Source organism: Garra rufa, chromosome 23, assembly GCF_049309525.1.
Source record: "Garra rufa chromosome 23, GarRuf1.0, whole genome shotgun sequence".
Classification (NCBI taxonomy): Eukaryota; Metazoa; Chordata; class Actinopteri; order Cypriniformes; family Cyprinidae; genus Garra; species Garra rufa.
In genome coordinates, this window is record NC_133383.1 from 23,196,323 (window position 1) to 23,213,685 (window position 17,363).

Here is a 17,363-nt window from a genome sequence, read left to right on the forward strand (position 1 = left end):
ATGCAATATTTAAAAATTTGTTGAAAAAGAAAAAAAAAATATATAGAATGTAATATTAAAAACCATCATTGGAAAAAAAAATACTTTATAATTTGTCCCACTTTACCTGTACTCACCATTTTAAACAAGCTTCCTTTATTTCCTTTGAGTTTGGTGTTAATGCAGGTGTTTTACCTTTGCTGAGGGTTCCCGAGACGAGCCTTTGCAGGGACTGAATGAGCTTTAGCACCCCCTGTCTGCAGCGGCTTGTACAGCCAGCCATGATGCCAGTGAATCCAAGGGTGCACAGACAGCCCCTATAACAGTCTAAACACTGCTTTCACCAGCGGTGCTCACAGACGAGACGTACGTCCCATACAAGCCTCTCTGTGGCCTCCAGAGTGCTTATAACGCAGCTTCTCTCTCATCCAATCTCACGAGAGCTGCGGTTTTAACAATGGGTCCTAAGTCCAAGAATGAGATGAGCAGGATGCCCTCCGTCCAGACAACACACACACACCTTTCGCCCACTCTCCTCATACACACACACACACACACACACACACACTCACTCACACACACACGCACAAACACACACACACAAGATGCTCACAAAGTGCCTGAACCTGTTTTCTGCTGCCTCTGTGCCAACCGTTTGAAGTATAAAAGGAGAGTTGCTGAGACAGCCGACTGCTGCTGTGCGAAAGTTAGAGGAGCAAAAGTTGGTGAGCGCTGCAGACTCAAAGCTCGGAGACCGACCTGATGAATTATTAAGCAGATGGCAAGAGCGCGCTGCTGCGCTACACGGACTAAGAACTGCTCAGAGGAAGTTGAGTGTCCATGGAGACAAAAGAGTGGCTTTCCTTTTCCTTGATGATGCTTCTCCTGGTTACGCCTCTCCCTCTCTCTTCCTCTAGTTGTATGTGTGTGTGTGTGTGTGTGTGTGAGTGTGTGTTGTGTGGTGTTGTGGCGAGAAAACGGTGGTCTGCTGCAGCGTTTCCGACTGCTCTGTGCTGCCGGACAGATCCCTGCAGCATAAAACAGAGGACTACTGCTCTCTCTCTCTCTCTTTCTCTCTCTCTCACTGAGGAAGCATCCCTTACACACCTCTCTCACACTTCCCTTGTAGCAGCTGAGCTATACTATGTTTGAATCAGTTCTATTGTACTCTATTCTGTACTCTACTCTGCTCAGTTTTCTCATTAGATTCTATTCTATGAAAGTTTATATTTATTGTATAACTCTCTGTTGTAATCTGCTCCATTATGTTAAAGAATATATTGTATTAAAACCATTTTCTGCTATATTACACCATATCATATTATATTAAAGATTCTATTATATTCTATTCTGTTTGATCTCTATTCTTCTGTTACATTCTGCTAGATTCTATTCTTTTAGTTTCTATTCTGTTCCATTCTATACTCTATTCTGTTAAAGATTATATTCAATTCTCTATATTCAAAACTCTCTATTAACTCTATCCTTATCCTTTAAAGAATTCTATTCTATTCTATTCTATTCTATTCTATTCTATTCTATTCTATTCAATTCTGTTCTGTTCTGTTCCTTTTATATGCCATACCATTATGCTAAATATCATATTCCATTACACATTTTCTACTCTGCTATTCTATTAAAGGTTCTATTCTATTCTATTCTATTCTATTCTATTCTATTCTATTCTATTCTATTCTATTCTGATTATACTCTATTAAAAACTCCATGCTATTCTGCCCTATTTGTATAACTATTCTTCTGCTCTATTCTGTTCTACTAACAATCCTATTCTATTCTAATATTCTGATTATTATATTAAAAACTCAATTCTATTCTGCACTATTCTTATATTAACATTTCTATTCTATTAAGAAATATTCTTTTAAAGGCTGTATTCTATTAAAACTCTATTCTCCTGCTCTATTCTGTTCTACTAAATTTTCTATTCTATTATATACTATTAAAGTTTATATTCTGTTCTGAAATATTTTGTTAAAGGCTGTATTCAATTAAAACTATATTATCTTGCTCTATTCTGTTCTACTAAAATTTCTATTCTATTCTGTTTTTTGTAAAACAAAAATTATATTCTATTGCCTCTATTAACTCTATTATTCTTTGCTAAATGCTATTTTATTAAGGTTTCTATTCTATTAAATTCTATTATTTTATGCTTCTTATATTCTGATTATATTCTAAGAACTCCATTCTATTTTGCTCTATTTTTAAATTATATTAACATTTGTATTCTATTAAAGTTTCCATTCTATTCTTATCTATTCTTTCCTATTCTATAATATTTTAAAATCTCTATTCTTATGCATTATTCTGTTTGCTAAAGTTTTTCATTCTATTCTATTCTATTCTATTCTATTCTATTCTATTCTATTCTATTCTATTCTATTCTATTCTATTCTATATGCTACTCTATCCTTAGATTACATTCCATTAAAACGTAATAAAATTCTTCTGCTATATTTTCTAGATTCTATTCTATTCTATTTTTTAAGCTATTTTCTGTAAATGTGCAAGGCTTACAATTACTCAGCACTTTTTCCTAAGTGAATGACAAAGTGCAGAACAAAGTGCAGAACTTTTTATGCTACAAACCACTGTGTTTACATTAATAACATAAATAGTATGATGAAAAAAATAGAAGTTTGGAGTATCAAGCAGCATATCAGACTGTTTGTGAACAACTAAAATAACTTTAAGCGGATGACATTGGAAACCTTGCACAATCATGTTACCCTGACAAATGGCTACACCTGCTGTTACTTGAAAAATAATGTGGACACTAGTAAAGATTAGATTCTAATAAATACTCTTGTTTGTTCTGCTCTACAGATTCGGTTGTATTATAGTTTCTGTTCTGTAATATTTTGACTTAAATAAGATATTTTGTAATCTAAAATGTATAACCTTTTTAAAAACTTGTAATATTAGCCAATGACTCCCTCCGGCCCCCATGTTACATTAATATAAAATATATAAAATATTAATGTAACACATGTAACTAAACATACAGATTCTTAAGGTGAGAATATAAATACTGTATTGTTTGGTACAATACTGTTTGTTTGAAATGTCATTGCTCCCACTCCCAAATTCCCACACATAATCCACTCTCGCCCTCATTTATCATTCTTGCCCTGGCTGAGGGGAACCCAAAATAGTCAGACAGAAGAAGAGGAAAGTGAGAGAGAAAGAGGGAAGAGGTAATGAGAAGTGACAGCTGTGATAGATGGCAGGATGATGCCGGAGGAATGAGATAGATAAAGTTAAAAGGAAATATGAAGGAAAGATGCAATGCAAAGAGATATGCGAAGATTTGAATGATTCACTGTCTCTCTCTTCTCCTGAAAAAAATACCCACATAATCTCACATTTGCCTTTACACGCCTTTTCTCATGTGCAAACTATGTACAATGACATCCACATTGTTTAAATCTTTATACTGCATATCAACAACTGAGACAAAAGACAAATCTTATAAAAATGTTCATACCGCAGTGAAATAGCAGTGAGCTTCTTAGAAACAACAACCTCTTTAGACATAATGTACCTTTAGGCATTTTTAATGTCACTTTCAAAATAGCAGTAACGTGATAATTGAATATTTGTTTCTTTGTTTGAAATATTTCTGCCAGTGGGAGGTTTGTAAAGGTTAGGTTTAGCATGTCCCCAGAGCAGATGCTTCTTATTCTATTAGACATGCTCAGAAAAGCCCTTTTATGTCTTGCGTTGCATATCGAAATATTTTTGGACTGTGTGGGTGGAAGTGCAAAGTGTATAGAAAGCAAGCAAGACTGAGAGTGAGAGTTTTATTTTTATTGATTAGGAGATTTACATAACTGAAGTAATAGAATATAGATCATCTTCAGTGTCTAAATTTCCTTTCATATTTCAGTTTTGCTTCTGCAAGATTCTAAATCTTTTATAAGCACAGATGAAAATAAAATAATTTATTCTTGTGCCTAAAATGATTAAAAAATGGTGTCTCACATATACTGTGCAGTAAAATTCAATGCGGCAAGCATCTGTAAAGCACTTCAGGTTGCTTGTGTTTGTGCAGTTTATGTTGTACAAGAGCAGGAGGATTCACTCAAAGAAAAAGCATCAGCTCACAAAAAGCTGCAGTGAGGTTCAGTCCAAACAGAGACGTGCTTCCTTTCTGCAGGTCTAACATTTCCAATTCTGTCTGTCGATCACTGCTGCTGGATGCATTTGTTTGTGATGGATTTAATCAAACTGCATTGAAAGAGTCTCAAATAATATATTTAGAAAAAAAAAATTCTGAGTAGAAACTGGCTCCTAAAAAGGAGCAACATATCTGATTCAATATTTATGCCCTGTTCCAAACACTGAGTTCCTTCAAGGACTTTATGGTTTGCATACAGCTAACGATCCTCCAGTGTGCCCATTAAAAATGCCATCCCATCCCAATCTATCCCACAAAGTCTGTGCACCTCAAAAATGTTCTTTTCCATACACTGACTCAGTTGCCATTACATCACACTGTCTGAGCGCACCCATCTCAGGCTATTTTTACAGCTAACCATTTAATGAAGCTGCCTCACATTTACACACAAACACACCGTGATACACGCACACACGCTTAGGGCAAGGAACTGCACTCGGCACTGTTGAATTAACCTTCAGACTCCTCTTCAGACTCCTCTTCAGCTCCCCTGCACCTGTTCAGTCCCACTGCTCTGCACAACACATCTTCTAGACTTCTTAGAGCACACTTTAGAGTGCACTTTTTGAAATAAAAAAACAAAACAAAAAAAAAACAAGTCTATCTGAATAAAACTCTTAGTAAGGTCATGCAAAAATCTACAAAAGTGATGGTTTTGATTGACACAGGCTACCTGGCTGGTAAATTTGCTGTGTTCCAATTTAGATTCAAGCAGGAGATACAGCAAAACCCATGAGATTACAGATACAATAGTCAACTCATCTATTAAAGGGCACTTATTATTCCCCTTATTACAAGATTTTGAAGTCTCAGGTGTACCCAGAATGTGTCTGTGAAGTTCCAGTTCAAAATACACATTTATTATATAATTTTGAAAACGCCTATTTTGAGTGGAAGCAGGAACTCAGTTTTCGTGCATGCACCTTTAAATGCAAATGAGCTGCTGCTCCCCGCCCCCTTTTCCAGAACAGGGCTGTGCCTTTACACCTTGTTTCTTATATACTTTGCCCAAAAAAAATCTGTTTGGTTTTGAAGTGAATGTGAGTAATAAACTAAGTTCTCTTTCATGTCTTATTGCACTTAAACTGTCAAATACCCACACGTTTATGTTAAAAACACACATAAGTTACAAAAACATAGTTGGTTATGTCTGTGAAGGTAAACAGCTGGGAAAGAAAACTGATTTTATTAGAATATCTGACTACAAATGTATTATTTGCAGTGTTAACATCTTCTAAATACCAATGGCTTCTAATTTACTTGAGTTAGTTTATGGGAGAGTGAGCAAGAGAGAAAGTTAATGATCTATAGAGAGTTAATATGATAAAATGAGGTAGTGGTATGACATAAAAGTAGTGTAATTTATAAAGAGAGATAATAATACATTGGGACGTAATGATATAAAGCAAGACTAATTTGCACTCACAAGCCAACATTTTAAAGCTCTATGACACCTAATGGATTACAGCCCACCACCCCTCCACTATCGACCATGCTACACCTGAAAATGCAGTGACTGTAAAGTAAGATACCAACAACCTCTATTTAGTGCAGCATTATATGTGATAATGGACAGAGCATGTGTGATTTAAGTGCGTTTGATAGGTGACAGATAACAGGTGCCAGACAGTTGTGGCACCATATTTTAGAAGCGAAGTGGAGGCAGGTTTCAAACTGACAGGAAGATATGCACCTAGCAAAAGCTCAGTGGAGCAATACATCCATATACTGTCAGCTGAAAATGCTATAGTGATGGTTTGAAGTGTTCAAATCGCTTTAGAATCAGCGCTATACTAAACGGCTTTTTAACCAGTTTACATTATGTAGGCTATTTGTGTTTGTATATTTTCAAATGAACACAGCTTACAAGTGAACAGAAAAAGGAAGCAAATGAAAGGGATGATGAGGATTTGTTTCTTCTTAGACCAGATTTAGAGATGGGTGCCATCAGTCCAAACAGTTCATAAAAACATCCCAGTAATCCAAGTTATGCACATGTCTCCAGCCCATCAGTTAATATCTTGTGAGGTGAAAAGCTTTGTAACCCAAGCATTTTAAGCTTTAACTTGAAGCCATTACCTCTGGCCAGAATACAAGTTCGTAATTCGAACAATGCATTCTTCAGTTAAAAACTCCTCTTACATCAAAATCCACCAACATATTTGTTTAGGACTGTTGATCTGTGCATATTTCTGTCCTGGTTGAGATGAGATTACTTTTTCACTGGAGAAAGCAATATTATGGATAGAGGACTCTTAGTTGAAAGCAATGATTTGAAGTTCGAAACCTCTTAATAACGTACAGTTGAAGTCAAAAGTTTACATACACTATGCAAAATGCAAAATGTTAATTATTTTACTGAAAGGACCGACTCACTGGCCCGAAAACAAAGTCCAGCGAGCTGGTTGAAGGTCTACTGCATGTTCGGTCTTTTTACAGCGCTTCAAGATTTAGTTTGTATTTTGATCTAGCTCCGTTTTGATCTGACTCCAATTTTAAGTATTTATGAAATTCAAATTACAATAGTAAATTTTAAATTCTGATCATAAAGTTAGTTGTGTTGTAATTTAGCTACCCGATTATTTTGGACGTGCTATACTTTCAGTTATTCGTTCATTGGGGACCTAATGTCGTCTGAGTCTGGCGTCGGCCGGAGCGCCAGTCTCGTAACACAAAATCACCAGCCTGATAATTACTCAGAGGTTGTAGGGGACTAATATCTTCTTGCCGGCTGCCTACTGCTTGCTTTTACAAAAAGTATAGTTTACTTAGTCTTTCCCATACACAACTTGTTAACTCCAGTGATAAGCAGAAATCAGGAGGTCTCAGAGAACGCGCCTACTGCTTCGTTCATTCCCGAGCCTTCAGTTTGTCTTATCCTGGCCGTATATTTATGCGCACAAAAGCGTCCTCACAATTTACTAGTCATAATGATTTCAGGACGTATCAGAATAGCCAAATATAACATTTTATTTGTCACGTAAAAATGTATCATGCCAATTACACAATTAAACAATGAGAATCCAATTCAGTTTCAATTTAGATAAATACATAACCTCAATAACTCAAAGAAGTATCTAAGAGTGGAAAAAGCATTCCTGACTATCAGAGAGACACACTGCAGCATGGGAGACTTGGAGGTTTAGCTCCAGAGACTCTTGCATACAGTGGGGGTCATTTGGCTACAAAATCCCCCAGTTGTGTTTCATCACTTGCCTTATATACCAGACCAACACAAACAAATCTTCTAATCAGTTGTAAAAATACAAAGACCTTTTGGTCTTTCAGGAGTTCTTGCAACCCCAGGCTCGCACCTGGTTGGGGGTTCCCATCTGCCCCTAAAGGGAAAACACACCCAATAGCAGCAAACCCAATTCTATGGAAGTTTTCAATCTTTCTTACAGTATATGTGACTGCTATGAAATTGAGACCATTTTGCCAATCACACAGAGACCATTAAAATGATATCAAACATGAAGGAGAAAAACAATATATTCACAAGATATAACATGTGGATGATCTTACTGATTTTCAGCAAAAGCTTTTAGGAAGAGAGGTGTGAGAGTGAGGGGCGAAGAGAGGGGGGTCAGGGTGGAGTTGTTTCTTTCTCTTTGAAGATCGATTCTCCTGATTACAGTAGTTTTTTAGATAATTTCACTCCTTACATTACCAAAATAAGAGGGATCATACAAAATGCATGATATTTTTTATTTAGTACTGACCTGAATAAGATATTTCATGAGGGGTGAAAACTTTTTAAGATGAGGGTAAATTTAACTTATTTTGTCTTCTGGGGAACAAGTATTTTCTGTAGCTTCTGAAGGGCAATGCTAAATGAAAAAAAGAAGATATTTAGGCAAAATAAGAAAGAAAACTACACATCCTCATTTTGTTCAAAAGTTTACACCCCTGGCTCTTAATGCATCAATTTTACTTCAGAAGCATCAGTGAGCATTTGAACCTTCTGTAATAGTTGCATATGAGTCCCTCAGTTGTCCTCAGTGTGAAAATATTGATCTCAAAATCATACAGTCATTGTTGGAAAGGGTTCAAATACTCAAAAATGCTGCAAAACTAAAGAATTTGTGGAATCTAAAGGATTTTTCTGAAGAACAGTGGGCAGTTTAACTGTTCAGGAGAAACAACTATCAGTAAACAAAAAAGCTGTGGGTCATTCAGGTATCAACACAGTATTAACAAATCAAGTGTATGTAAACTTTTAAACAGGGTTATTATTTCAACTATTATTTTCTCGTGTGGACTATATGTAAATGTATTTTATGTGCAATATCTTATTCAGGTCAGTACTAAATAAAAAATAACCTACATTTTGTATGATCCCTTTTATTTTGGTAAAATAATTAATTTTGCAGATTCTGCAAGGTGTATGTAAACTTTTGACTGTAACTGTATTTGTTTATTACAGACACACACCCATTCACTGCAGAGGATCCATTGGTGAGCAAGTGATCTAATGCTAAATTTCACCAAATCTGTTCTGATGAAGGAACAAACCCATGTACATCTTGGATGGCCTGATGATGAGTAATTTCTTTTTAGTTTTGGTAAACTTTTTTTTAACCCAAGTGTTGTTGGTTCATGATGGGCCAGGCATGTTCATAAACCTTATTTTATTTAGGATCAAGCATCTTTAGACGACAGATTGTTTGAACAATGGTTACACCATGAAAAACATTGTAAGATTTAGTATGCATGGACAACAACAAATGAAGAAGCTTCCAGCGTCTCATGGTCTCCATGGCCCAAAAAATGTATCTGTTTTTTTCCCCCCCTTGTGTTCTGGACGAAACAGTGTTAAACCTGATGTCACCTGAAGTAAAAATAGACACTGTCTTCTAGATTCTGACTCGCATGCATGCCCCTGATTGAAACCATGTGATGCTGCTAACCCCCACCCCCTTTCCTCTCCTCCTCTTTATTTTCTCTCTACACAATATAAACAATTCTAAGAAACATGCAATCTACTGTGCAGGCTTCTTCCCACACCCAACTCAGAAACATCCCAGGCTTTTGGAGCTCATCTTACATTAAGGGAAACAGACATAACAATTTTCTCGCTTCACTCATATTCACACGTAGGTAATTGTTTTCTTCATGTTTCTCTCAGGAAAGGAGAGAATGTGTGCTTTAATCATGCTGCTTTCCTTCACCACTTTGACCAACCATGACCGGAAGAAATCCCTCAGGGCTCTTTCTGTCATAATCTTGCTTTCTCTTTCACTGTGGTGATTTTTTTATTTATTTTTTTTCCTGGTGACTGCTCTCATGAGATTTGCATTGTTCTGGTGTTTTTCAGTTTGGTGGTTCTTTGGAGATATTCTGTAGTCTAGCTTTTCTCACCTTCACAGCCTTTTCATTGTTATACTTTATATAAAGCTTAATTTTAACGCATCACGATCAGTCTTTTAAAATGTACTGGGAGCATTTATGGAACTAACGGTTTGTGTTACTTGAATATTGCAGTAGAAGTGCTTCTTGGAACTCTCCAGTGATTGGACCTTGACGTCATATGACCCCTTACATCAGCACATTTTAGCTGGCCTTAACAGAAACGGTGAATCCATCAAAGTTTCGCCCTTGTGAGCAAAATAGAACACAGTTTTACGATCATTAATTATGAAAGACTAAAAGTAAGCAATGAAGATGCTGGCATAAGGAAATCTACATGAAAATCAATGCTGGCAGGTTCAAGGGCAGGGAGATTCAAGAGAGAGAGAGATTTGTAAGTGTTTGGGTTAAAGTTACGTAGTGCGCAAACACACAACATAGTTATGTAACTGAAGGAGACAGACAGCTTTTAGACCACAATGTTTCATACCTCACTGGGCCGAGGACATTTTCAGTAACTCACTCTCTTTTTCTCTGTGTCACATAGTGCTTCTTGTTGTAATATTTGGTTATGACTGTCATAACTCATCCTCTGAAAAAGAAAAGTGATCCACACAGTACTGTTAGTGTCCATGAACAACGCACACACATACGCACACCAACAAAACCATGTTGAGAGCTCTCCATGACGTGAGCCAAGTGCAAGGGGAAAAAACAGCCAGAAAAAAGAATAGGATTTTTACATTGTGTATTTATATATTTAGAAACATAAATAGAGAGTCATTTATCATATACTCACTTGTCTAAAAATTAAAAATCCAAAGCTGTAGGACTTTTTTGTATCCTGGCTGCTCTTTTCAGTGTAATGAAATGAATGGTAGTTCTTTTGTGTCTGTTTAAAAGCTCCAGTCCACATTTATTGTAGACAGGGCTTTCTGTGCATATTTCTCTCCTGATTCAGATGAGACAACTTTTTTTATGGAGAGGACACATATTCTAGCCCAAAGCAACAGTTTAAGTTAAAACCTCTTAATGATAGATTTGTTTATTACAACACTCAATTTGTGGATTACTTACATTACTTGTGGATTACTGTGATGTTTTATAATAATATAAAAATATCTAATAATATAATAAACTCTCATCTACATCTTGGATGGCCTGAGGGTGAGTACATTTTCATTTTTGGTGAACAATTCCTTTAAAGCCAAGTGCTGTTCCAACATTGTACATGATGGCCCTAGCGTCTATAGGCAACAGTTTGCTTGAGCAATGGTTGCTTCATCGAAAATGGTGTGAGTTTGTGTCTGTTTTGAAGCTTAAAAGCTCCAGTCCACATTCATTGTATTGCATTAAAATATGTAGCCTAATCTCATGATGAAAATGTACCTTTTGGAAACAAGATGCGAAATACGTGCCATCAAGAATCTTATTCGATCGTGAAATGAGTGTTCGTATTTTCTCCCAGAATAGATGAACGTACAAATGTTACGTTTTATGTGATGTTGGTTTTGTACTTGACACTGCAGTTCTGACTTGAAATGTCTGTTGAGTGGTGCTATAACTTTAATGCTCTGTGATGTTATAAAATAACGTACCATCTGTGCTATTCCTAAACCTACCCGATAATATGAACAAAAGTGAATGTGATGTAAAAACGTAATAGCAAACATGCCGTTTTAGCTTGTTTTTTAATCTTTCAGCTATTTCATCGTGAGTCATATTTTTCACTAGCTTGGCTAACGCCAAACCACGTCATGACAACGTCATGATTCGTGGTCTGGGAACCACATGTTTATTTTCTCATATTTGAGGCGTGGTTTACGAATGCCCAGAGCCGTTTATTGGGCGATACGAATGTCTATCAAATGCGCCTGTGCGTAGCTCATAGCCAATCATTTTAATTATACCGGACGACGTACGTAGAGCGACAGAAATTCGACAAGGAAGAAGATGAAGAGTTTTGACTGAGGACAAAGTTATGCTTCATAAATTATTTATCAATTGTAATTCAACGCTGACGCATGCATTTGACCGAATTGTCTGCTTTTGTCTTTATTTCCGATTACATTAAGTTACATTACATTGTTTTTTTTTACATTACATTAAGTCTCTTATACTTTATACTTATACTTTTATAATGGCTAATATTGTTCATTAAAACTGACATTTAACAAAAAAGGCAGAGTTGTGTTTGTCATGTTTCATTTTATTGTACATAGAATAAAGATGTATTATACACAGTGCACATATAGCTTAAATCACATATTAATATATTTTATTATTTTAAAAATGAGTACGAAAAGAGAGTTGTGGTTTATATTTTGAAGAAAACAAAGAGGCAGTGGTGTTTGATATCACTTCCTTTTATTGTAATTGTTGTTTTGTAACGCGTTGCATGAACCACATTTTTGTCGCTATTAATATGTTTAACGTTAAATGAAATGGAAAAGAGGCCATGCTGTTTGATATAAAATATTTCGTTTCACTGTAATGTTGTACATTCCCTGAACTACGTTTTTGCAGCTATTAATAATATGACGAGTGTCTCCGGACTCATCAGCGTCGCCCTGGCAACAAACGATCTACACCTGCACGTCCTCATCACCGCTGATCGGTCACCGCTGCTTCCTAATCAGCAGCCTGGCTTTATAAGCCACTGTCTCGCTCAGTCAGACAGACTTGAGTCTCAAGCTGGACCAAACGGCGACTAACCTATGTTCTCTTCTCTACAGAAAGCAGCGAGTGACCGGCAGCCCTCACTGGAGCACCCCCTGGCCACCCACTTCCGACAACACGAAGAGCATGTCACAGTCAAGCCGCACCAGCCTCACGTCACACCGCACCTGCACTTTCTAAAGTATTTCTGTTACTAAATCCACCCTCCGGGGTTGTTCACTCAGCTAAACTTGTCGTGTGATTCTTCACCCGTGACACCTGGTGGAGAATGCGGGCAATTGCATGAAGAATCACCGGCAAGCGTTTTGCACAACACCCCACTAAAATCATTTTTTTTCTGTCTTCACCTACAGCGAAAGTCGGCCGGCGCTCTTCCCCTATGGAAATGCACGATCTGCTTCAGCGCCTCACCGAGGTAAGCGTCCGCCAGCAACAAATAGTGGAGCATCTGGCCACCCGGCAGGGCAGAGCTGAAGAAGAGCTCGCTGCCATCCGGATTCGCACTGCCCAGCGTGTTCCACTACCTGACGCCCGAGAGCAAGCCACCCACCTCCTACCCAAGATGACGGCATATGATGACGTAAAAGCTTTCCTTCGGATCTTTGAAACTACCGCCACTCGTGAAGGATGGGCCGTAGAAGATTGGGCGCAGGCACTGGCACCCCTCCTAACAGGTGAGGCGCATCGCGCTTATTTCTCCCTGCCACTGGCCGTTGCCGAAAATTATACTGAAGTGAAGCGTGAAATTTTAGCCCGGCTGGGTTTATCATCTATTTGTGCTGCTCAACAGTTTCATGACTGGGAGTATAAACCTCGGGTGCCTGCACGCGCCCAGGCGGCTGAACTCGTGCGCCTTGCACAACATTGGCTGTTCGAGGTAGAGCCCACTGTTGCTCAGGTAGTAGAATGGGTGGTCATCAATCGTCTCCTCCGTGCCCTCCCACGGTCCCACCTTGAGCTTGTGGAGATGATCGAGCTGGCGGATGCCGTCCAATACTGCGAGGCTGGGGATAGAGCGCCGCCGTTCCCCCGGAGGGTGGTCCAGGAGTAACGCGCGACAGAGGGCCCCCCGCGTACAGTCAACAGGCCGGCGGTTCCCTCGCCCCAGGATGAGCCGATGCCCACCGCGGATCCCACAACCCCTCCACGGACTTGGCTGGCGGGCTGCATCGTACATCAGAGCCCTCCACCAGCGGCCCCCGAAGCCGATATCATTCTCAATGGAAAGCCAATGAGAGCGGTACTCGATTCCGGCAGTGTGGTCATGCTCATCCAGTCTCGGTTGTGTCCGCCCCATCCCAGGCAGAAAAGCCTGCTTCCCATCACGTGTTCACGGGGACATACGACAAGTCCCTGCACGCCGAGTAACCATTTCCACCGCCCATGGCGCCTGGCCCGTCGAGGCTGGATTAGTAAAGGACCTCCCTGTGGCCGTACGGCTTGGCAGGGATTGGCCTGGCTTCGACCGCCTGCTGGCCACCACCACCCAGCCCGTCCGCCCGCGGGGGAACCGTCGACGCCGCAAGTGGCCACAAGGACCTCGCCGCCGGCCGGCCCTGCTAACCTCGGACAGCGGGAGAGATGGTGAGTCCCCCCCTCAAAATTCTAACCTTTTTTTTTATGTGTTCCAGCAGGCCTCCGGAGGGGGCTCATTTGCCAGGGAACAATGGGAGGACAACCGCCTTAAGCACTGTTGGACCCAGGTCCGAGTCATCGATGATAAAGACGTCCTCCCACGGCCCCATCCTCTCCTGCACTTCATTGTCCGAAAAGGCCTGCTGTACTGTGTCGCCCACCGAAGGGGGGAGGAGAAGGAGCTTCTAGTTGTTCCCTGGAGTAAGACAGAGACCATCCTGGAGCTGGCCCACTCCCATCCCATGGCAGGTCATTTGGGAATAACGAATACCATCCAGCGAATCCGCGACCGATTCCACTGGCCTGGACTGGATGCTGACGTCAAGGCTTTCTGCCAAGCCTGCCCGACCTGCCAGATCAAGGTGCCCAGGACTCCTCCCCCCAGCCCTCTTATTCCCCTACCCATCATTGAGGTGCCCTTCGAGCGCATCGGATTGGATCTGGTGGGGCCGTTGCCTAAGTCTGCCCGGGGACATGAGCACATCATCGTGGACTACGCCACCCGCTACCCAGAAGCAGTCCCCCTGAGGAAAGCCATAGCGAAAGCCATCGCCCAGGAACTGCTTCTGTTGGCTAGCCATGTCGGGATACCAACGGAAATCCTGACCGACCAGGGAACACCGTTCATGTCCCGGCTAATGGCTGATCTCTGCAGGCTGCTGCGGGTGAAGCAGCTCAAGACCACGGTCTACCATCCGCAAACCGACGGGCTTGTGGAACACTTCAACCAAACCCTGAAGCAAATGCTCCGGAGGGTAGCGGCGGAGAATAGACGGGACTGGGACCTCATGATCCCCTATGTGTTATTCGGCATCAGGGAAGTTCCAACACCTGGTCGGTCAGTTCCCGGATGTGTTCTCCTCCCAGCCCGGGCAGACCAACGTCATCCAGCATGACATCAGGACGCCCCCTGGAGTGATCGTCAGGCAACGGCCCTACGGAGTCCCGGAAGCTCGTCGGCAGGCCATTGAGGAGGAAGTCCAAGAAATGCTGAAGTTGGGGTAATCGAACCATCACGCAGCCCTTGGTCCAGCCCCATCGTGATGGTCCCGAAGCCGGATGGCACCCTCCGCTTCTGCAACGACTTCCGCCGCCTGAATGAGGTCTCCCAATTCGACGGCTACCCCATGCCTCGGGTGGATGAGCTCCTAGATTGCTTGGGGAGCGCCCGGTACATTTTCACGCTAGACCTCACCAAAGGATATTGGCAAGTTCCTCTTACCCCGGCTGCCAAAGAGAAGACCGCCTTCTCCACCCCCAGTGGACACTGGCAGTACCGGACTCTCCCCTTCGGTCTGCATGGTGCCCCCGCGACGTTCCAGAGAATGATGGACATCCTACTGCGGCTGCACCAAGCCTACACGGCCGCCTACCTGGACGATGTGGTGGTGCACTCCGAGGCATGGGAGGACCACCTGGATCGTCTGTGGAGGGTGCTCTCCGAACTCCGACGGGCTGGACTAACCACCAACCCCCGTAAGTGTCATCTGGCCCTCTCCGAAGCCAAGTACCTGGGTTTTCAAGTCGGCCGGGGTCTAATCCAGCCCCAGGAAAAAAAGGTGGAAGCTGTCCTCACTGCTCCGAAACCGGAAACCAAGACCCATGGTACGAGTCTTTTTGGGGTTGGCGGGGTACTATCGCTGATTTATCCCTAACTTCTCCTCCTTAGCCGCCCCCCTGACAGATCTGACCAGGAAGGGGCAGCCTGAGAAGATATGCTGGACTACAGCCGTGGAAGAAGATCAAGACCCGGCAAAGATCAAGACCGCCCTCACATCTTCTCCTGTCCTACGGGCCCCGGACTTCAGCTGCCCCTCCCCTGCAGACGGATGTTTCCGACACGGGACTGGGAGCAGTTCTTTCACAAGTTCAAGAAGGTGAGGAGCATCCGATCATTTATATCAGCAGGAAGCTGTCTCCCGCCGAGAGAAACTACGCCACCGTCGAAAGGGAAGCCCTGGCCATCAAGTGGGCAGTCCTGGAGCTGCGGTACTACCTCTTGGGCCGCAAGTTCACCCTGGTGACCGACCACGCTCCCCTACAGTGGATGGCCCGGGCTAAGGACACCAACGCCAGGGTGACTCGCTGGTTCCTCGCGCTCTAGGACTTCCACTTTGAAGTCCGCCACCGCGCCGGGGCCACCAACGCCAACGCGGATGGACTCTCTCAGATCTGGACAGCTTTTGCAGGTCTGTCAGGGGTCATTCCCCACCCACCCCTTATTTCACCCCAACTATCTTCCTTTGTTCTCAGGACCAGAACGACGCTTAGGGGGGGAGGGGGGGATGTGACGAGTGTCTCCGGACTCATCAGCGTCGCCCTGGCAACAAACGATCTACACCTGCATGTCCTCATCACCGCTGATCGGTCACCGCTGCTTCCTAATCGGCAGCCTGGCTTTATAAGCCACTGTCTCGCTCAGTCAGACAGACTTGAGTCTCAAGCTGGACCAAACGGCGACTAACCTATGTTCTCTTCTCTACAGAAAGCAGCGAGTGACCGGCAGCCCTCACTGGAGCACCCCCTGGCCACCCACTTTCGACAACACGAAGAGCACGTCACAGTCAAGCCGCACCAGCCTCACGTCACACTGCACCTGCACTTTCTAAAGTATTTCTGTTAATAAATCCACCCTCCGGGGTTGTTCACTCAGCTAACCTTGTCGTGTGATTCTTCACCCGTGACAATATGTTTAAATGAAAACGAAAAGAGACAGAGGTGGTTGATATCATATTTCGTCTTATTGTAAATACATACAGTGAAGCAGTGAAGATAACCGGAGTAGAAAAGGCGAGCTGACTGACGTTATCAAGTACACTACTGTTCCATTTGCAGAATTGCAGGACTTGCATCCTCACGTCCTCGGGAGTTTGTACTCCCAAGTCAAACTTCCAAGTCCGAACTATGCATACTTGGTATTGAGAAACGGCCTTGTGTGTAACTATCTAAGGCTGCATCGAAAGATAACTTCGCGTCTGCTGCCATGCTGGATCCATATTTATAAACAAACTGCTTCGAAGAGTCGCATAGAAGGCGTCATCGTCTTGCTGCTCCCTCCCCGTTCTGTGATTGGTTCCCTATCTGAGGTGAAAATTTGGTACATGGTTTCCAGGCTGCCTAGCAGCGTGAATAAAATTGCACTGCACGCAAGGCAGCATGGGGAAACCCAGGCTAGTTTTTCACAGGATTTGTACCCAAGAATTACGCATCCTAAATCCAATTCCCTGCTGGTACCGAGCAAGCTTGTTACTTCCAGAAAGCGAAACACAGGGATCTGTAATCATAACTGTATGACAACATTTACAAGTGTTTGCTGTTTTACCACCTTTAGTGTTCGTTTCTATTGGAAACTGCAGTGATATATGTACTTATTGGTGCGTATTTTGTTAAAAGTTCCCACAGGTACGTTTTTGTCATGAGATCAAGTCAGAACAACCATAATATCTTTTGTGTTCTACAGGAGAAAGAAAGTCACACAGGGTTTATAAAGTGACTAAATTACAGAATTTTCATTTTAATC

General features: G+C 41.9%; 1 protein-coding gene across 1 annotated transcript in view; it reads right to left on the reverse strand.

Annotated features, from left to right (window-relative positions):
* Positions 1 to 970, reverse strand: part of kcnip1b (Kv channel interacting protein 1 b) — a 66,913-nt gene extending 65,943 nt beyond the window's left edge. Inside the window, exon 1 of the mRNA XM_073829890.1 lies at positions 175 to 970. Within this exon, the coding sequence (XP_073685991.1) occupies positions 175 to 262 (88 nt within the window). The 5' untranslated portion in view covers positions 263 to 970. The remainder of the gene's footprint in view (positions 1 to 174) is intronic.
* Between the last annotated feature and the right edge of the window lie 16,393 nt (positions 971 to 17,363).